The following is a 21823-nucleotide window of genomic DNA, read 5'->3' as shown; positions in this document are numbered from 1 at the left end:
CCCATTGGAACTGCTGCACATCTAGCCTAGGACCCCAGCAGTACCTAACATGGCAGCTCTCTAACAAAGGAAACCACAGCCCGGCCACCGAAGGTTGCTGCCCGAGGGAGGGAGAGAAAGAAATGGGCGCTGGGTACAAGCCTGCACCTTTCTACACTGACTGAGGGGTAGCAGAGGCCAGATGAGAGTGGCCTGGAGTGGAGACGGCTAACTAGGATAAAGGGAGAAACATGCAAGAATGGTCTGGAAGGCCAACAGAAAGAAAGGCAATAAACAAAGGGCGTCCTGTCCTAGTTGTCATCTGGTTCCATCAGCTCTTAAGGAAACTTCTGGAAATCCTGGCCTGGGAGAATGAATTTACTCCTATTTTTTTAAATCTTATTTATGTATTTATTTTTGGCTGCATTGGGTTTTCATTGCTGTGTGCAGGCTTTCTCTAGTTGCGTGAATGGGGGCTGCTCTTGGTTGTGGTGCGCGGGCTCCAGGCACGCAGGCTTCAGTAGTTGTGGCACGCGGCTCAGTAGTTGTGGCATGTGGGCTCAGTAGTTGTGGCATGCGGCTCAGTAGTTGTGGCACGTGGGCTCAGTAGTTGTGGCACACGGCTCAGTAGTTGTGGCATGTGGGCTCAGTAGTTGTGCTGCACGGGCTTAGTTGCTCCGCGGCATGTGGGATCTTCCCGGACCAGGGCTCGAACCCATGTCCCCTGCATTGGCAGGCAGATTCTTAACCACTGCGCCACCAGGGATGTCCTATTCCTATTGTTTTTATGAGGGTTTTACACTTCTAGATTCTTATTTTGTAGTATTATAGGCTTTCCAAATCAGACTTATCTTTATAATTCTTGCATCTACACAAATTTTTCATTGTTCTCTAGGTGCTAGGAAACTAGGCCAGTTGCCCCCCAAAAAGAGGGTGGAATATTAAAGGACTCAGAATGCACCATCGCCAACTTTTCTTTTTTTCCACTGAATTTCTGGCAATGCAAGACCCTGCCCTCACATGGATTGCAGCTGTTCTGCTCTGACAGGGATATTGATTGGAAAACAGAGTTGGAAAGGCAGGATGAGCCAGTTCTTGGAGGACTATGAACACCGGGGAGAATATGCATGTGTAGAACTTGGGGAATTGGGCGAAAGAGGATGTGGTGGGAGGGCTGTATCATGCAGTGAGAGTGGAGGGTGTAGAAAGGAAGCAGACTGGAAAGCCCTAGAGACTCAATGATAAAAGTCACTCAACCATTAAAAAAAAATCAAATTAGTAGTCCCTATAAACTTAATTTCTATGAACTAACCATTTTCATATACACAAATAAATCCCAACTTCACCCTGAATGTCAACAACAACAAAGGAAAATTCTATGGAATAAATGTAATAAGAAATGTGCAAAACTTAACCCATGCAAATGTATATCTTTCAAACATTTCTGAATGGCGGAAAAATTAGATTTGAGCAAATTAAGAAAATCACCTTATCCTTAGACAGAGTGACTCAGCATCACAAACATGTCAGTTCTTCGTAGGCTAATTTATAAATGTACCTCAGTCCTCCAAATACACCAACAAGCTTTTCTTCTTTTTTTTTAAACTTTTTATTTTGTATTGGAATATAGTCGATTAACAACGTTGTGATACTTTCAGGTGCAAGGCAAAGGGACTCAGCCATACATATACATGTATCCATTCTCCCCCAGACTCCCCTCCCATCCAGGCTGCCACACAACATTGAGCAGAGTTCCCTGTGCCATACAGTAGGTTCTTGTTGGTTACCCATTTTAAATATAGCAGTGTGTACATGTCAATCCCAAACTCCCTGACTATCCCTTCCCTCCATCCTTCCCCCCCCCGCCCGGTAACCCTAAGTTCATTCTGCAAGTCTGTGAGTCTGTTTCTGTTTTGTTAATAAGTTCATTTGTATCATTTCTTTTTAGATTCCGCATATAAGGGATATCATACGATATTTCACTTTCTCTGTCTTACTTCACTCTGTATGCCAATCTGTAGGTCCATCCATGTTGCTGCAAATGGCATTATTTCATTCTTTTTAATGGCTGAGCAATATTCCACTGTATATATGTACTATGTCTTCTTTATCCATTCCTGTCGATGGACATTTAGGTTGCTTCCAGGTCTTGGCTATTGTAAACAGTGCTGCAATGAACACTGGGGTGCAAGTATCCTTTTGGACCATATGTTTCTCAGGGTATATGTCCGGGAGTGGGATTGCTAGATCAGATGGTAGCTCCATTTTTAGCTTTTTAAGGAACCTCTATACTGTTCTCCACAGTGGCTACACCAATTTACATTCCCACCAACAGTGCAGGAGGGTTCCCTTCTCTCCACACCCTCTCCAGCATTTATTGTTTGTGGATTCTTTGATGATGGCCATTCTGACTGGTGTGAGGTGATACCTCATTGTAGTTTTGACTTGCATTTCTCTAATAATTAGCGATGTTGAACATCTTTTCATGTGCCTCATGGCCATCCGTATATCTTTTTTGGAGAAACGTCTATTTAGGTCTTCTGCCCATTTTTTCATTGGGTTGTTTGTTTTGATGATATTAAGCCTCATGAGCTGTTTGTAAATTTTGGAGACTAATCCCTTGTCAGTCACATCATCTGCAACAAATATTTTCTCCCAATCCGTGGGCTGTCTTTTTGTTTTGTTTATGGTTTCCTTTGCTGTGCAAAAGCTTTTGAGTTTAACAAGCTTTTCTTCTTGAACTAGACAAGTTGATACTAAGCTCCATATGGAAAAATAAAAACGTAAGAATACTTAGGAAAACGCACAAAGAGAAGAGCTATGCGGGTAGTGGGGACGAGATCAACCAGAAATTAAAACACACCATACGGCCTCTGAGTCGTGAGGAAATAAGAAAGGCTAGATGCGTCTGCTTATTATGACAGAAGAAACACAAGAAGGACTGGCCGTGTTTTACAGGCATTTAAAAGTACTGGGATATTATAAACAATGTGATTCCACGTGAATGGGTGCGTTTGGGAGAAGAGACGCTTTTGCTATGGCATAGGGTCAGTAGCTGCTAAACTTATAAAGTGAAAATTTAATAAGGAGCAGGATACGTACAAACTCTCAAAGTACCTCCCCACGGACCAGTGATTAATTACAAAGGGGAAATAACAGCCTTACTCTGGAGAAACCTGGGGCCGAATTGACCAAGTCAGGAAAGACCCAATCACCAAACAGGAGAAACAAGGACAATATGGCTTGAGTGGTATTCCACCCCAAAATGCACAACTGGCATCTAACCAGGAAGTGCTTTGGGCAAACCTCCTGCTCTGTGTGTATCACGCTTCCTTTCTCTGCAGGGTCTGCCCTTCCTCAGGAGCCCTCAGTCACGTCTCTCATCAACCCCAGTATGACCAAGGCTGTGAAGGAAAGAACCCAACATCTCCATTCGTGAGCTTGTTTTAAATCTCATTAACCCAAACAGGATTCCATGATCTAGGAGCGTTTGGAGATGAACACAAACCACTGAAGTGGGGGGAGAGGAAATACCTTGGGCGGGAACCATTGATCTTCTGACCGTCCAGCTCGAAAGCCAGCATCGGGCTCGCGGCACTTGATGGCGTATTTGGACCGTGTCTGGAGCTCACATCTGGGGTTTATGACGCGCAGAAATTGTTTTCTGAAAAAGGAGGCGTCACGCATCTCATTTGGGATGGTAACAGAGACTGACGTGTAGGGAAACAGCTGCTCTGCTTCCTGCGAAACCTTTAGTGTTGAAACCCGCGCTGGGGGTGATGGGCACCTGCCCGAGATATCCTTAGTCGGCGTCGCCTCCCAGGCTCTGTCCTCTTGTCCCTCTGCTCACACGGGGTGGGCAGGAAAGTCTCCGTGATTTCGAAACTCACTACCTGCTGTACCTTACTCCGCGCAGAAGGATACTGAGTTCTATTTGTATTATTATCATTTTGTACTCTTAGGATGAGCCCTGAATTTCCCCTGAAGATCCCCCCAAGGCACCTTCTAAGTGCTGGAGATGGGGAGACAGTCCTGGATTACCCGGGGCGGGGAGGGGGGCCACGTTACCACCAAGGTCCTGAGGAGTGAAGGAGTGAGGTACAAAGGTCAGAGCCAAGGTCAATGGGACTCAGAAGCAGAAGAAGGAGAGATGCGCCTGCGGGCTTGGAAGATGGGAGGGGCTGAGTCAGGGGACATGGCAGCCCGCAGAAGGCCGCTGCCCACTCCAGCCTGAGCCCTGTGGAAACTAGTGCCAGGCTCCTGGGGAGGGGCAGTTCCCCTTCCTGTGGGGCTGCTGACGTGACAGCCCCGTGACGGGGAGGACCAGCCTCCCAGTGGACACACCCTTGGGTCTCCGTCCTGAGGGCACCGTGGTCTCCTCCATCTGCACCGCCTGGACCACAGGAAGGAGACGCCATGACCCCCAGCCTCACGGCCCTGCTCTGCCTCGGTGAGATGGAGGAGGGGGAGGGGAAGCCCCAGCCAGGGACGGACCCCTCCCCACAGCCAGGCTGCTCTGTCAGGAGACCCCAGGACTCAGGAGGCTCACGGGTAGGAGAGGCGCTGCTCAGGATTCAGGGCGAACCTCTCACAGGGGTCTCTCTTCCAGGGCTGAGAGTGGGCCTGAGGACCCAGGTGCAGGCAGGTGAGTCTGTCCCCAGGTGTCCCACCTCCCTCCTGCTCATGGGGACAAGGGGCCACCCCCAGGCAATGGGGTGGGGAACAGCAGTTCTGAGCTGAAGGAGGGGGAGTCTGGGAGGTTGGGGGCTGAGAGCTGGGGACCTAGGGGTGAGGATGTCTTGTGACGCAACCTCTGATGTCCTTCCAGGCACCCTCCCCAAACCTACCATCTGGGCTGAGCCAGGCTCTGTGATCCCCTGGGGGAGCCCCGTGACCATCTGGTGTCAGGGGACCCGGGGGGCCCAGATATTCCGTTTGGATAAAGAGGGAAGCTCACCTCCCTGGTACAGACAGGCCCCACGGGAGCCCGGGGACAAGGGCAAGTTCTCCATCTCATATATGACACAATACGGCGCAGGGATATATCACTGTTACTATCGCAGCCCCACTGACTGGTCAGAGCGCAGTGACCCCCTGCAGCTGGTGGTGACAGGTGAGAGGACACTCGGGGGTCCCAGCCTCAGACTATGCCCTCAGGAAGGGGGACTGCCCTCAGGGGTGTGTCCCTCTCACAGCCCAGCCCTGGGGGAGGAGAGGGGCGTGTGAGCCCCATTTCACAACCTCCCTCCTTCTCTCCTAGGGGTCCACAGCAAACCCACCCTCTCAGCCCTGCCGAGCCCTGTGGTGACCTCGGGAGGGAACGTGACCCTCCAGTGTGGCTCATGGGAGGGAGTGGACGGGTTCATTCTGACTAAGGAAGGAGAACCCAAGTCCTCCTGGACCCTGGATGCACAGCGAGGCCCCCATGGGCAGACCCAGGCCCTGTTCCCCATGGGTCGCGTGACCCCCAGCCACAGGTGGATGTTCAGATGCCACGGCTTTTACAGGGACACCCCCCAGGTGTGGTCGGCCCCCAGTGACCCCCTGGAGCTCCTGGTCCCAGGTGAGGAGGTCCCACCCTGGCCTCACGTACTTCTTGAGGCATGAGACAGATTATTAGATGCTTTTCTCCCAGGATTGTCCCAGATGAGAGGGTGGGGTGAGGGGGGAGCGGGGTGCACAGGACAGAGACACAGAGTGTAGGCGACAATGAGGCCTGGGGACCAGGACGGGAGAAGGGGCTTCATGGGAGGAACCAGCCCCTACAGCCCAGGGCTGGTCTTCCCCCAGGTGCGTCTGGGAAGCCCTCCCTCCTGACCCCGCAGGGCCCTGTCGTGGCCTCTGGACAGAACCTGACCCTCCAGTGTCGCTCTGACGTCGGCTATGACAGATTCACTCTGTCTCAGGAGTGGAGACAGGCCCTCCCGCAGCGCCCTGGCCGGCAGCCCCAGGCTGGGCTCTCTCAGGCCGACTTCCCCCTGGGCCCGGTGACCAACACCCACGCGGGCCGGTACAGATGCTACGGTGGACACAACCTCTCCTCCGAGTGGTCGGCCCCCAGTGACCCCCTGGACATCCTGGTGGCAGGTGAGGAGCCAGCGGGTCAGTCAGGGACCCAGACTCTGCACAGGCCCTGACAGGGTAGCCCCAGGTGGTGATGCTGGGACCAGGCGTGAGGGGTCCCCAGGGAGGGAGGGAGGGAGACACAGGGAGACTGGGGTGGGCAGGGAGAGGGAGAGACTCGGAGAAAACAGAGACAGACAGAGATGAGGGGCCTCAGGGAGGCCCTGCTGAGTCGCAGTTCAGAACCAGGGGGCGGGCAGCCCCTCACCCCCTTCCTCTCTCTAGGGTGGTTCCCTGACACGCCCTCCCTCTCGGTGCAGCCGGGCCCCCTGGTGGCCTCAGGAGAGAACGTGACCCTGCTGTGTCAGTCAGGGAGCACAAGGGAAACTTTCCTTCTGTCCAAGGAGGGGGCAGCCTGGCCCCCACTGCGTCTTAGATCAAAGTACCGAGGTGGGCATTTCCAGGCCGAATTCTCCATGAGTCCCGTGACCTCAGCCCACAATGGGACCTACAGGTGCTACAGCTCACTCAGCAGTAACCCCTACCTGCTGTCACACGCCAGTGCCCTCCTGGAGCTCACGGTCTCAGGTGAGGGGCCCCAGCCCTGTCCCCTCTGTGTCTCTGTTGTCAGCTCTGAAGGTGACCCCCTTTCTAGGATAGGAGTGAGGGGGGCTCCAAAGGAGAGTCAAGGGAGGGTGATCCGGAGGGGGTCCAGCCTGCAGAGGGACGGAGGGAAACCAGGCCCTCCCGTCCCTGCTGCTTCTCACGTCCGGTCACCAGACTTCTCAGATAGGAGGAGGGGGAAAGCCAAGGGCAGCCCCAGAGCAGAGACAGCACCAGAGTGTGAGCAGAGGGGGGATCCCAGGGAAGCCGCAGCCCCTCACCCAACTACAGGAGTTTTCCCAGGATCCTCTGGGGACACCACCACCCACACACAGGGCCCAATTCAAGAGCTGGTGAGCCACTGGGGCCTCTGCCCAATATGTGGACACCTGGCCCCAGGCCTGTCCCTTGAGGTCCTCAGCTGCTGTAAATCCTGACCCAATCTCAGCACAGCTCATGTCCCAGGGGGGCTGGGAGTCAGGTAGAGATGCTGGAGTGACCACAGGCACCAGGAGCTCTGAGGCTGGTGGATGAAGTGTGGGGGTCATGGAGAGGGAATGACCCCTCGGGGCCCATCCTGGGGGAGGAGCAGTGGGCTGAGGTGGGGAGAAGCAGCCCCCGACCCTACCTTCTGTCCTGGCCCCAGGAGGCACTGAAGTTGGGGCCCTTCCCCCCACGGAGCCAGGCCCGCAGACGGGTGAGTGAGGGTCTGTGGGACATGGTGTTGGGCCCAGGGGGGCAGGGCTCAGTTATGGCCTTACTTCACGCACCTCTGGAGACGCTGACTTGGACCCCCTTCCCCTGCCTGGGCCTCAGTTTCTCCAAGTGTAAAGGCAGAGAATCGTGGCCCGGAGCTTAGATTTCCTTCAGTTCTGACTTCTGGCTCTGAGCCCCCAGGAGAGGAGGCCTCACAGGGAGGCCCCTGAGGATGTGACTGTATGGGGGCCTGTCCCCAGTGCCGCAGTGGTGGTGGCATTGTACGGGGAGGGGTAGGGAAAGATGAAGAGTCCACCGCACACAGCCGGCCCCTGCCCCAGTCCCTGCTGTGGTGGGGGAGGGGAGGGTAACAAGGAAGGACCCTCGGCTCCAGATGAGACCCTCGGACAGGCCCCCCTGCAGATGAGAAGCCCCCAGAGCACAAAGCTGGTGCCCACCTTGGGCGGGGCACGGCAGGAGGACAGCTCAGGGAGCCCACAGCCCTGGGTTCCAATCCCAGCTCTGCCACCTCCAGACTGGGTCACTGGGGTTGGTGAATTCCCTCTCTGTGCCTCAGTTTCCTCATCTGTAAAATGGGTGGGGTGGGTTAGAGGAGATGAATGCACAGACCCCAGCACGAGCCTGCACATAGTAGGCGCTCAATTAAATGGCATCTTGGGCTCATGCATGACGTCACTGGTGCCCCAGGTCTCAAATGGTACCTGAACGTCCTGATTGGGGTCTCGGTGGCCTTCGTCCTGCTGCCCCTCGTCCTCCTCGTCCGACACCGGGGTCAGAGCAGACGCAGGAAGTCGGGTGAGTAGGGAACAGGGTGACCCAGACCCCTGGAGGTGGTGGGCTTAGGGCACCAGCCAAAGGGAAACCTAAGAGATGGGCAAGGTCAGCTTAGAAAAAGATTGTCCAGAGTCTGAAACTCAAAAATCTAGAAAGAAAACACGTACTGTCAGCTGACATGTATAATTTAAGGTATTTTCCTCCTTTTCAATCTCATTAAGTGTTGAAACATGTACGCAAGTATGAGTTCAGGTCTCCTTCTTTCCTCCTGAATCCCGAGTGAGGGGCAGGGGTCGTAAGAGTCCCAGGGCCGAGCCTCTGTCATCTGCCCCAGCCCAGGGCGAGGCTGATTTACACCCTCCCGCAGGGGCTGCAGACCCAGAGCCCAAGGACACAGGCCTGCAGAGCAGGTAACTCCCGCCCCGAAGACCCCCAGGCCCGCCCCGCCCGCAGCTCCCCCTCATTCTCCCCCTAACACGCCCGCCTCCTCCCCAGCTCCTGCCCGGCCGCCGCCGCCCAGGACCAGGCCCTCTGTGAGCAGAAGAGGACGGGGTGGGGGACACAGGGTTCTGGAGGCACCTGTGTGGGGGAGGGGAAGGCTGGGAAGGGGTGGGCTCATGGGGTGCGGACTGAAACCCCACACTTCCCCTCACCCCTGGGTCTCAGTGGCCCCTTCTGGATGCACTGCGGGGGCTCCAGCCCTGAGGGATCTCAGGGGATTCCCACCAAGCGATACACACCCTGTTCTGCCCCAGCAGATGCTGCCGTGAAGGACACACAGCCTGAGGACGGGGTGCAGCTGGACCATCCGGTGAGACCCCTGCTCCTGTCCAGGCCACCAGAGACCTTCTTGTTGCCAAACTCAGTCCAATGGACACGTCTCTGTCCTCACATCCCAGCTCCAGCAGCGTCCCACACTGACCTCTCCTTCCGGGCTTCCTGGGTCGTCCTGCTGTGACTCCACCCCTCCTGCTTCCTTGTGACCTCATGGCCCCTCCTTCGGGGTCCCCTTTCCTGGCTCCCCGTCCTCTGTCTGACCTTTTGGCGTTGCAGAGAAGCCCCACGTCTCAAGAGGATTTGTGAATAAGTGAATCACCCGAAAGTCCCCAGGCCCCCCTTCCTTCATTCACCCAAAAGTGGTGCACAAGGAGAGCGCATCCCCCCGGCTCCCTGTAGGTGCTGCAGGTGCAGCAGGGAGCTCACCTGGTGGGTGAGAAGACTATATGTAAAGAAGCAGGTAGCGTCCTAGAATGCAAGGTCCCGATAAGGAAAGTAAAGCAAGAGAAGGTGACAGAGTGCATAGGGGGAGGGGGGCAGCAAGTGCAAAGGTCCTGAGGCAGGGACGTGCTTTTGCAGGAAGATGGCCGTGCGGCTGGAGCCAAATGTGCAAGGGAGATAACGTGTTAATACTGAAATCAGAACCGTAGAAAGAATCCAGAGGCTCCAAGGTGTTAGGAGGTCCCCGGAGTTTCCATCAGGAAAGTGACCTGACCTAAGGTTTTAAAGCATCACTCCGCCAACACAGTGGAAAGCTGACGGAAGGAGATCACAGTGGATCCAGGAAGTCCCCTTTCTGTCCTACTCTCTCCCTCCAGCAGAACAGGCAGGATGCAGACCCCCAGGAGGGGACGTACGCCCAGGTGAACCACTCAAGATCAAGACTAAGGCGGGGGGTGGCCACCTCTCCTTCCTCCCTGTCGGGGAGATTGCTGGACACGAAGGACAGACAAGCGGAAGAGGACGGGCAGAGGGACGGTCAGGTGGGTCCCATCCTGTCCGGGACCCCAGGCTTCCCCCACCCCAACCACACACCCTCCCTCCCTCTCCCCCACCGCAGGCCGCCGCATCTGAAGCCCCCCAGGATGTGACCTATGCCCAGCTGAACCACTCGACCTTCAGACGGGAGACTGCAACCCCTGCCCCCCAGTCAGGGGAGCCCCCAGAAGAGCCCAGCGTGTATGCTGCTCTCGCCGTCCGCTAGCCCAGGAAGGACCCAGATCCCACGCTCCAGGGAGGAAGACTGCACGGACCCCGGAAGGCACAGGAGCTGCCTGCCCGCAGTGGACACCGCCTAACGACCAACAGACAGCCTGGACTCCCAACACAGACCACCAGGAGCCCCTGGGACCCTTTGGCAGTCACCTGATTCTACCCTCAAAGATAACTAATATCCTTACATTTGGGAAATAATGCAACAGACTGCTCAAAAATCAATGTGTGAGTTGAAAACCAAAATCAAAACGAAAAAAAAAAACAAACAAAAAAACAAAACAGAAGTGGGAAAATATTTTCAATGAATGATAATGTAAATAATACACATTAAAACATATGAAATGAGAAAATTAACAATCATGACTGAATATATTAGAAAAGGCTTCAAAAAAATCGATGACCTAACATATCATACCAAGACTTCAGGAAAAAATAGCAAATTATTTCAAATGAAGGTAGAAGGTGGGAATAATAATGACAAGGGTAGCTAATAATGAAGACAACCAAAAAGTAGAGAAAATCAATTAAGGCAAAAAATAAACTCATTCTTGAAAACATTCATGAATCCTCGCCACCACAGCCGAGGGAAAAGGAGAGAAGGCTCACACTTCTAATAGCATGAAAGGGATTGCAGACAGCACTACAAATCCTACAGACGTTATAAAGATAGTGACAGAACATTATGAGAAATTTGACGCCAACATACAGAAAATGTAGATGGGATGGAAATCTTCACGTGTACAATTTACTAAATGGATATAAGAATAAATGGAAAATCTACCACCTTATACATTGACTCTAATCCAAACTTACCCACGACTGAACTATATAGAATCTAGCGAACTCAAAATGAAAGAAATAGTAGAATGCTGGTTCCCGGGGTTGGAGCGAGGGGGAAATGGGAAGATATTGGTCAAAGGGCACAAGCTTCCAGTTATAAGATGAATAAGTTCTGGGGATCTAATATACAGCATGGTGGTTACAGCTAATCACACTGTATCCCATTCTTGAGTGTTTTGAAGAGAGCAGATCTCAAATGTTCTCACCAAAAAAAGAAATGGCGACTGTGTGATGGGATGCAGACAAATGCTGTGACGGTCATCACTGTCCGACGTGTAAGTGACCAGTTCAGGCGGCTTCACTGGTGATTTCTTCCGAGCACTTATGTACTCGTGAAAGACACACACACGCACACGCACCCCAAAACTGCACAAACATTTCCCGAGAACAGAAAAAGAAGAAACATACCTCAACACATCAGATCAGGAAAATATTTACACCAAAACCTGACAAGGGAATTATACATGGGGAAGTCAGAGGAAGATCTCTCACATGAGCTTAGATGGAAATCCCTAAATAAAGTGTACACAAATGAGATGTAGTGATACATTAAAAGGACATTACTTCATGACCATACTGTGGGGTTTTCTTTCGAAGGATAGAGTAACTTAAAATTTTAAAAATCTATCACATAATGCAATACCTTAATAGAACAAATAAAAAATAATCACCTTAACAGATGCAGACAAAGCCTTTGATAAAATATACCAACAATTCCTGGTGAAAATAAAAACGCATCAGAAATAGAAGGGAATTCCCTTTCGTTGATGAGGGCATGCTTAACAACACTAGACGTCATTTGTACAGGTGAGAACCTGAGGTCCTTTCGTCTACGACTGGCAATGATCCAAGTATGTTCCGTATGACCACTTGTATTCACCAGGGCCCTGGAGGCACCAAGCAAGTAAGTGAAACAAAACAAGGCGAGAAGCTCTGAAGTGGATAAGAATAATATTGTATTACTAAGAGACTGCACAGCTGTGTTCGCAGAAAATCCAAAATAATGTAAAGATCTTCTACTCTAATTAAAAAGTTTTCCTGCATCGCTGCATACAAGGTCAATATATAGAACTCAACTGCCTTCGAGACTTCCGGTTCTGGATGGAGATGAAGTAAATGAATGTCTCCCTGTTCCCTGACTTTATACCAGTGATCTGATTGTATACTGCTGACTTCCAAGAGCCGTAAGATAATATATTGGGGCTGTTTTAATCCACCAACTTTGTGGTAATTTGTGGGACAGGGAAACAATACAACCACTTGAAGTTACTTATGATTAGTGTTTGCATAGTAATTTTTCATCCTTCTACTTTTTTAATGTGGTAGAATATACACACCATGATATTCACCACCACTGAAACATCATTAAAGTGCGAAGTTAGTGGCCTTAAGTACATTTATCATGTTCGGCAATCATGACCACTGTCCGTCTTCCAGAACATTTTCATAATCCCAAACAGAAGCTGTGTACCCATTAAGCAAGAACTCCCCATGCCCCCTGAGAACCAGGCACTGGTCATCTCCATTCAAATTCCTGCCGTAGGGAGTCTGGCTACTCTAGGCTGTTCGTGTCAGTGAAATCATACAAAATGCGACATTCTGTGTCAGCCTCAGTTCACTCTGAATAATGTTTCCAAGGTTCATTCATATTGTTCACTCTTTTACTTTTAACCTATTTACATGTTATATTAGAAGTGAGTTTCTGGGACTTCCCTGGTGGTGCAGTGGCTGGGAATCCTCCTGCCAATAGAGGGAACACGGGTTCGATCCCTGGTCTGGGAGGATCCCACGTGCAACAAGGCCCATGCGCCACAACTATTGAGCCCTCACGCCACAACTACTAAAGCCAGCGCACCTACAGCCCATGCTCCACAACAAGAGAAGCCACTGCGATAAGAGGCCCACGCACCGCAATAAGAAGCCGGCGCACCGCAACAGAGAGTAGCCCCCGCTCACCGCAACTACAGACAGCCTGTGCACAGTGATGAAGACCCAACACAGCCAAAAATAAAGAAAGAAATAAATTTATTTTTAAAAAAAAGAAGTGAGTTTCTTATGGACTTCATAGTGTAGGTGGTGGTTGTTTTCTTAAACCAATCTTACAAGCTCTTTTAATTGCTGTGTTTCGCCCATTTACATATAATATTATTACTGATAACACTGTTATTTAGGTTTGTCATTTTATGTTTTTCAAGTTTTGTCCCCTCTCTTTCTTGTTCTTCTATTTACCCTTTCCTGGGATTTAAAAACATTTTTAGCATACCATTTTAATTTCTCTATTGGTGCTGTAACTGTAAGTCTTTGACTGCTGTTGAAGGGGCTGTTCTAGAGATTATCAGGTAGATACCTAACTTTACACAGTAAAGACAGAGCTAGTATTTTACCTCTTCAAGGGAAATGTAGAACCCTTACAAATCTATAGGTCTCTTTATTCTTACCCCTTTATGTTGTAGTTGTTGTATGTGTTCTTGCTGCATAGAAGCCCAGGGCTGTGTCGGGGCCTATGGGGCCAGGTCAAGGTGAGTGAGCTGTCCCCACACCTCCTGCTGCAGCTCCACAACCACCACCCCCATCACCTGAGGGGAGAAGAGGAGGTCTGGGCTGACGGCGACCAGTCTGGGGACGGCTATGGAGTGACATCTTGGGAAACTGAGGCCATAAGGGCAACCCTGACACTTCAGGTCCACATCCTTTCAGGACAAATTGAAACCCCACGTGTTCATCTTTGCCTCCTGATTAGATGCAAATGAGACACTGGAGATGCTCACCTCCAGGTACCGGGACTGGCATGTTTAGTTCCAGAGACTCATTCAAGATTAAAGAGATTACTTAAGCATTTCTGCATCTCCTCACCCATACCCTGTCTTTTTTGTTCTCAGGGGTAACTGACATTCTCAGTCCATCACAAAATAAGTCAGACGCCAACAGTGATGAGTAGCAGAAATGCTCAATTTTGGGTTGGGCTCCGAGGGTCACAACCTGTTAATGGAATGCAGGTGACCTGAGTGGACATGTAGGGATCCTGGGGTGATTTGGGTCTGCTCTGACCTCTGTGACCTCTTTTTCCACAGTTCCTAGCCTCACACCCCCAAGACTACACAGTGGAGACTCTCATCCGGATGGGCATGGCCGGCTCAGTCCTGCTGGGCCTCAGGATTCTGCTCTTTCAGGCTCAACACGGCCACGGAGGAACCCAAGATGCAGCCAGGAGGTAAACAGAGGGAAGAAACCCACCATTCGGTGAGTTCGATCCTTGTATGACTAGGAGGTTTGGGAGGCAAATCTGCAGTATGAATTGAGGGAACTGTCTGCTGAGAATTTCATGGGGTATCAATGCTGGCATGCAGGAAATGCCTGGGTTCTTGCTGTAGAGACTCTTCCGTAATTAAAGTGTGGTACTTTCCCTCCTTACCATTATTGATTATTCTTGACTACTCCCCTTCTTTTTTTACTCCTGTGATTTGAGGCTACATCCACATCGCAGGTTTGGGTCCACACCTGAAGTCAACTTCATGCTCTGCCACTTTCTTGTAATACATTTTGCTTTATTTCTAATTTCCACACTCACTGGTGTGTGCTATTGACCTCGATCCCTTCAGCCTAGAACCAGAATGTTTTAAGCAACTGAGTAAATGGGTGAAATTCAGGTCTAGTTTAAAACACATAAATCCAAAACCATTTCCAAAAACCCTCTCTGGACCCCCTCAAGGCTTATTCCCCTCTAAAATGATACACGGAAGAGTTTCTGCCAAAATACCATCAGTTTGAAAGAGCACAAGGTGGACTTCCCTGGTGGCGCAGTGGTTAAGAATCCACCTGCCAATGCAGGGGACAGGGGTTCAAGCCCTGATCCAGGAAGATCCCACATGCCATGGAGCAACTAAGGCGGTGTGCCACAACTACTGAGCCTGTGCTCTAGAGCCCGTGAGCCGCAACTACTGAGCCTGTGTGCCACAGCTACTGAAGCCCACGCACCTGCAGCCCGTGCTCCGCAACAAGAGAAACCACCGCAATGAGAAGCCCACGCACTGCAACAAAGAGTAGCCCTCACTTGCCACAACTAGAGAAAGCCTGTGTGCAGCAATGAAGACCCGACGCAGCCAAAAATAAATAAGTAAATAAATTTATGAATGGGCGCAAGGTGTTTGAAGCGACAGCCAGGTGGTGAGCTGGCAAACCAGCTCTATGAAAACATCCCTTTTTCTCAGTGTTCTGATTTGTGTACATTATCTGTTGCTTTGATAAGTACTCCCTTCATGCCCAACTTCAAGATGCCCGTTTGAATGCACTGGATACACAGTTGGGAACAGCATCAACTTTCACAAGAATGAGCCAACTGTGGCACCTCGCAGATGACCCTGAGGTCCTTCTATTCTGTAGGTCATAGTAGTTTCCACCTCAATCTTATGCCACGGTTTCAGTGGAATTGTGATGCCCAAATCCCAGTACATTCACATTAGAGGTAAATAGAAAACAGGCATAATCAGTTGTGGGAGACACGCTGAGCCCGACATGAAGGTTTAACATAGGAGATGTGAGTCCAAGCAGGTCGGACACGCCCAGGTCTCTCACATGTATGCATTTCTCCCCTGCTGACCCCTTCACCTTTGCCCCTTAATGATAATTTGGGTGAGTATAGAAGGCCTCACTGACAGTTAATTCCTTGACTGTATTTCCCCATATCTTTTGGCGGTTTCTCCCTTCAATTTCCTTCCCTTTGTTGCGAAATAGCAAGACACATTTCACGTATAGACACGTGCACCCTAGCAATTGTAAGTTCTTGCTACATCTCTGTAAAAGACCAACAATTGGCCTTTCATACTGTCGCAGACATTGTCCTCACTGATTTCATTCTGAAATTCACAATATCCATGGGCCCTGTTCTTTCTACTCCTCATCTACCTCAACTTTCTAATTCCAGTCTCTCCGTACTGCATCCTAAACAAACTCCTCAATATTGTATTCCAAGTTCATAATTGGCTCTTCAGCTGTATCTTCTCCTTGATGGAAAGAATATCTTGAGTGTATTAATGAAAGTATTATTTTTTACCTGTAAGGTGTTTGCCTAATTCATTGCTAAAATCCTATATACTTCTGCAGTATAATCCCTTTTGCTGTTTCCAGAATTTATTTTCCTTCTTCAATTTTTCAGATGTGTAAACATGCTTAAATTAAAATGTTTCATATATTCCTAGTATTCTATCTCCTTGGATAGGATAATACAAGTTACTAGCTCTGCAGATAGTCTTCTTAGCACTTTTTCTCAGTATTAGGATTTATCTCTTATGTTCATTCCTAATGCTCAGCTCCCAGACACGTGATTTTCTATAGAGAGTTTCTCCCAGGTCTGTCCTGACATTCAGAGATGAAATGGGTGACTTCTTGTGGCTGCCCTGCCCCACAGCATCCGCTCTCTCAAACTCAGCATCTGACTAGGCATGTACCTGGCAGAGATGACCCCAAGTGAGCCTCACACTCACAGGTGGGACAGATATCCATGTACAATTATAATGAATTGAAGCTGTTTTACAACCGCACACAGGACACAGCTCAGTGCTGACCTCGGGGATGGGTCAGTGGGCAGAGATATCCCAGTGCCTGGCCACAAACGAGGTGGAGGGGCAACACCGATTCCAACCTTGACCTGAAGCCCTGACCCCTCCCTGCCTGTGAGGACCTCAGGTCCTTGTCCTTCCACACAGAGGTGGAAACCTCTATTCTAATGACCACTTGCTGGACTCAGGCACTGGTAGTCACTAAGCTTTCACCTCTTTTTTTTGTTGTGGTCCCTTCTCCATTTAAGAAACTGTCATTTCTCTTCTCCTATAATAGACCATGCCTATGTATTTCATAAAAAACATAAGCAGTGGGAATGCCCTGGTGGCGCAGTGGTTAAGAATCCTCCTGCCAATGCAGGGGACACGGGTTTGAGCCCTGGTCTAGGAAGATCCCACATGCCGTGGAGCAACTAAGCCCGTGCACCACAACTACTGCGATGAGCTCTAGAGCCCCTGAGCCACAACTACTGACCCTGCACTCTAGAGCCCGCAAGCCACAACTACTGAAGCCTGCATGCCTAGAGCCTGTGATACGCAACAAGAGAAGCCACTGCAATGAGAAGCCCACGCACTGCAACGAAGAGTAGCCCCCACTTGCCACAACCAGAAAAAGCCCGCGCGCAGCAACGAAGACCCAATGCAGCCAAAAATAAATAAACAACAAAACCCCACCATAAGTAGCATTTCTCAGTGTCAGAGCAGACGGGGGTCGCGAGTGGGCACATCAGTCATCCATGCTGACTGTGGGGTCTGACACCTTCACCCTCTCATACTGGTTAGAAATTAACCAATATTGGGTCCCACCCATGTCCTGGCACCACTGAGCCCACAACCTGTCTGAAGAGTGGGGTTCAAACAACATGCTGCAGGCGAGGAAACTGAGGCTCAGAGACATAACTTCAGGGCTCAAGGCACATGGGGGAGGATGACGAGGAATACTTAAATTAAATCAGCTTCGTCCCCCAAGTCAGAGCACTGACCCACTCTCTGTCCCATAAAAGTGGAGACAGGAGCATACAGTAAGGAGACAATGCCCAAGGATCAAGGGCCACCGAGCAGGCAGGAACGACTCAGGGGCTTCTTCCCAGGAAGGTGGGGTGGACGCTGTTTCAAGAAAAAGGGAGAAGTCCCTGAAGGGGGCTGAGACAGAAAGCAAACCCACACTCTGGGGCCAGGGGACCAGGCATGTTTCCTTCCTTATTGCCCTGAACTTCTCCTCTGTGCTCATTGCCACACTGACCTCCACGGAGCTGTAGGCAGATGTTAAACGTGTCTCTCTGCTGATCCGAGCTCTGCGGTGCAGCAGGAACCTGCAACCTCCCTGAAGCATCGCCAGGGCCTGGGTGACCCCTGTCCATGGTGAGGACCCCACAGGGACCTGCTGATGGACCAGCTGAGGACGAAGGAGATCCAATGGGGAGGCTCTGAGAGGGAAAGACGTGCCTGGGTCACCCTTATATGGAAGGGGCGTCTCAGGAAGACACCGAGTCTGTCATGGGAATGAGAGCCAGGCTCCTGGGGAGGGGCAGTTCCCCTTCCTGTGGGGCTGCTGACGTGACAGCCCCGTGCCGCGGAGGACCAGCCTCCCAGTGGACACACCCTTGGGTCTCCGTCCTGAGGGCACCGTGGTCTCCTCCATCTGCACCGCCTGGACCACAGGAAGGAGACGCCATGACCCCCAGCCTCACGGCCCTGCTCTGCCTCGGTGAGATGGAGGAGGGGGAGGGGAAGCCCCAGCCAGGGACGGACCCCTCCCCACAGCCAGGCTGCTCTGTCAGGAGACCCCAGGACTCAGGAGGCTCACGGGTAGGAGAGGCGCTGCTCAGGATTCAGGGCGAACCTCTCACAGGGGTCTCTCTTCCAGGGCTGAGTGTGGGCCTGAGGACCCAGGAGCAGGCACGTGAGTCTGTCCCCAGGTGTCCCACCTCCCTCCTGATCATAGGGACAAGGGGCCACCCCCAGGCAATGGAGTGGGGAACAGCAGTTCTGGGCTGAAGGAGGGGGAGTCTGGGAGGTTGGCGGCTGAGAGCTGGGGACCTGGGGGTGAGGATGTCTTGTGACGCAACCTCTGATGTCCATCCAGGCACCCTCCCCAAACCCACCATCTGGGCTGAGCCAGGCTCTGTGATCCCCTGGGGGAGCCCCGTGACCATCTGGTGTCAGGGGACCCGGGTGGCCCCGGTGTTCCGTTTCCATAAAGAGGGAAGCTCACCTCCCTGGTACAGACAGGCCCCACTGGAGCACGGGGACAAGGGCAACTTCTCCATCTCATACATGACACAGGACTACGCAGGGAGATATCACTGTTACTATCTCAGCCCCACTGGCTGGTCAGAGAGCAGTGACCCCCTGGAGCTGGTGGTGACAGGTGAGAGGACACTCGGGGGTCCCAGCCTCAGGCTCTGCCCTCAGGAAGGGGGTCTGCTCTCAGGGGTGTGTCCCTCTCACAGCCCAGCCCTGGAGAAGGAAAGGGGCGTGTGAGCCCCATTTCACAAGCTCCCTCCTTCTCTCCTAGGGGCCCACAGCAAACCCACCCTCTCAGCCCTGCCGAGCCCTGTGGTGACCTCGGGAGGGAACGTGACCCTCCAGGCTCGCTCAAGGCAGAGACTGGACGGGTTCATTCTGACTAAGGAAGGAGAACCCAAGTCCTCCTGGACCCTGGATGCACAGCGAGGCCCCCAGGGGCAGACCCAGGCCCTGTTCCCCGTGGGTCGCGTGACCCCCAGCCACAGGTGGATGTTCAGATGCCACGGCTTTTACAGGGACACCCCCCAGGTGTGGTCGGCCCCCAGTGACCCCCTGGAGCTCCTGGTCCCAGGTGAGGCGGTCTCACCCTGGCCTCACGTACTTTTTGAGGCACGAGACAGATTATTAGATGCTTTTCTCCCAGGATTGTCCCAGATGAGAGAGTGGGGTGAGGGGGGAGCGGGGCGCACAGGACAGAGACACAGAGTGTGAGCGACAGTGAGGCCTGGGGACCAGGATGGGAGAAGGGGCTTCATGGGAGGAACCAGCCCCTACAGCCCAGGGCTGGTCTTCCCCCAGGTGTGTCTGGGAAGCCCTCCCTTCTAACCCCGCAGGGCCCTGTCATGGCCTCTGGACAGAGCCTGACCCTCCAGTGTCGCTCTGACGTCGGCTATGACAGATTCGCTCTGTCCCAGGAGGGGAGACAGGCCCTCCCCCAGAGCCCTGGCCGGCAGCCCCAGGCTGGGCTCTCTCAGGCCGACTTCCCCCTGGGCCCGGTGACCAACACCCACGCGGGCCGGTACAGATGCTACGGTGGACACAACCTCTCCTCCGAGTGGTCGGCCCCCAGTGACCCCCTGGACATCCTGGTGGCAGGTGAGGAACCAGCGGGTCAGTCAGGGACCCAGACTCTGCACAGGCCCTGCCGGGGGAGCCCCAGCTGGTGATGCTGGGACCAGGCGTGAGGGGTCCCCAGGGAGGGAGGGAGGGAGACAGAGAGACGGGGGTGGGCAGGGAGAGGGAGAGACTCGGAGAAAACAGAGACAGACAGAGATGAGGGGCCTCAGGGAGGCCCTGCTGAGTCGCAGTTCGGAACCAGGGGGCAGACAGCCCCTCACCCCCCTTCCTCTCTCTAGGTTCGTTCCCTGACACGCCCTCCCTGTCGGTGCAGCCGGGCCCCGTGGTGGCCTCAGGAGAGAAAGTGACCCTGCTGTGTCAGTCAAGGGGCACAAAGGAAACTTTCCTTCTGTCCAAGGAGGGGGCAGCCCAGTCCCCACTGCGTCTTAGATCAAAGTACCGAGGTGGGCATTTCCAGGCCGAATTCTCCATGAGTCCCGTGACCTCAGCCCACAATGGGACCTACAGGTGCTACAGCTTACTCAGCAGTAACCCCTACCTGCTGTCACACGCCAGTGCCCCCCTGGAGCTCACGGTCTCAGGTGAGGGACCCTGACCCTGTCCTCTCTGACTCAGTCAGCTCAGGGCTCTGTCCCCAGAAATGTCTGAGGTAGTAATGAATGAGGGGACACAGTGGGCCTCCAGAGAGGAGGACATTCAATGGCCCCTGACGCCAAAGTCTCATCACTGGATCCTGGGTCCTCAGCTGTTGAACCAGTGGGAACTCCCAGAAGTAGGAGAATAAGATTATAGGGTCCAATCTCAGACTGAACACAGAACACACAGCACTCAATTATTTCTGTCTTAAGAGACCACTTTTCTCACTGATCCTGAGCACCGGGGGCACAGCCAACTCTGTTCCAAAGTGATTCCAAAGCAGGTTCTGAATTCAAAGAACACATGGCAGCTGAGAGAATCCAATGAGGAGAGCAGAGGGAACCTGGCATATTAGAGGAAGGGTTCATTAAGGAACTGTGTAGAAGCTGTAATATGAGAATTGGAGGCATTGACAACACAGAACCCAGGAGAAGGGCTCGTGTCTCTCCAACTCCTCACTCACACCCTCACTTTACAATTCTCATGAGCAGCTGACACCATCCACCCGCCACAAAACAAGTCAGATCCCACGGGGGATGAAATCACTCAGATATGGGGCTGGGCTCCGAGGGTCATGTCCTGTCAAGGAGAGGCAGGTTCCCTGGGTGGACATCCTGGAGTCTAGGGTGACTGGGATCTGCTCTGACCATGTGATCTCTTGTTCAGAATCCCTACCCTCACACCCGCAAGACTACACAGTGGAGAATCTCATCCGGATGGGCATGGCCGGCTCAGTCCTGCTGGGCCTCGGGATCCTGCTCTTTCAGGCTCAACACGGCCACGGAGGACCCCAAGATGCAGCCAGGAGCTGAACACAAGAGGGAACCGTGCACCGTCCCGAGTGGTGGAGCCCTGTCATGACCTTATGTGCCCAGGAGGTTCTGGAAGAGAATCTGCAGCACGTGTTGTGTGAACTGTCTGACCAGGGAGGGAGAGATATGGTGTGGGTGAAGGAGAAGGCCCGGGAGTCCCTGTGGAGGACTGGGCCTCGGATAACCATGGTGCCTTCCCTCCCCACCAGTGATGACTCTCCCTGACTGCCCCGTCCCCTCTCACCCCTGTGACGTGAGGCACATCCCACACGGCAGGTCTGTGTCCACACCTTACACACCTTCATGCTCTGGCCCACTTTCATGTAATATATTTGGGTTTTTTTAATTTCCACATTGGCTGCTGTGTGCTATTGACCTCCATCCCTTCAGTCAGAAACAGAATGTCGTTTAAGTAACTGAATAAATGGGTGAACTTGGGGTCCTGTTTCGAACAGATAAATCCAAAACTCTTCCCTAAAACTCTCTCTGGACCCCTCAAGCCCTTCTCTCCTCGTCAGATGACAC

At 52.4% G+C, this 21823-nt stretch overlaps 2 protein-coding genes across 22 annotated transcripts in view; one reads left to right on the top strand and one right to left on the bottom strand.

The window, feature by feature from the left end:
• CDC42EP5 (CDC42 effector protein 5) overlaps positions 1 to 21823 on the bottom strand; it is a 64960-nt gene that overhangs the window by 31399 nt on the left and 11738 nt on the right. The window contains exons 1-3 of one of the 7 annotated variants that reach the window (XR_012328078.1): positions 17767 to 17879; positions 8064 to 8225; positions 3514 to 3643 (exon numbers count right to left, since the gene is read on the bottom strand). The exons of 1 other annotated variant lie outside the window; for it this stretch is intronic. The gene's annotated coding sequence lies outside the window, so the exon portion shown is untranslated. Of the gene's footprint in view, positions 1 to 3513; positions 3644 to 8063; positions 8226 to 17766; positions 17892 to 21823 lie in introns of those variants that run through there. 5 more of the 7 variants (XR_012328079.1, XR_012328082.1, XR_012328083.1 and 2 more) reach the window with 5 other exon arrangements.
• Positions 4238 to 21736, top strand: LOC117309195 (leukocyte immunoglobulin-like receptor subfamily A member 6). 15 transcript variants are annotated; one of them, XR_004523473.2, is made up of 12 exons: positions 4238 to 4624; positions 4808 to 5092; positions 5240 to 5542; positions 5770 to 6066; positions 6328 to 6630; positions 7292 to 7342; positions 8050 to 8157; positions 8504 to 8546; positions 8632 to 8688; positions 8895 to 8947; positions 9732 to 9776; positions 9974 to 10063. XR_004523473.2 is itself a non-coding variant. In XM_033845794.2 (12 exons), the coding sequence occupies exons 1-12, from the start codon at positions 4396 to 4398 to the stop codon at positions 10115 to 10117; spliced, it is 1896 nt and encodes a 631-aa protein (XP_033701685.1). In that variant the 5' UTR covers positions 4238 to 4395; the 3' UTR covers positions 10118 to 12244. The 15 variants fall into 15 exon arrangements, 12 of the variants coding, with proteins under 12 accessions (XP_033701685.1, XP_033701683.1, XP_033701684.1 ...); XR_004523472.2 differs by having other exon boundaries at positions 8632 to 8669; positions 9493 to 9776; positions 9974 to 10050; XR_012328075.1 differs by having other exon boundaries at positions 9493 to 9776; positions 9974 to 10050.

Source organism: Tursiops truncatus, chromosome 19 (assembly GCF_011762595.2).
Source record: "Tursiops truncatus isolate mTurTru1 chromosome 19, mTurTru1.mat.Y, whole genome shotgun sequence".
In the NCBI taxonomy this organism is placed as follows: Eukaryota; Metazoa; Chordata; class Mammalia; order Artiodactyla; family Delphinidae; genus Tursiops; species Tursiops truncatus.
Note: the sequence above shows the minus strand (reverse complement) of the source record. Positions and strands in the feature narration are given on the sequence as shown.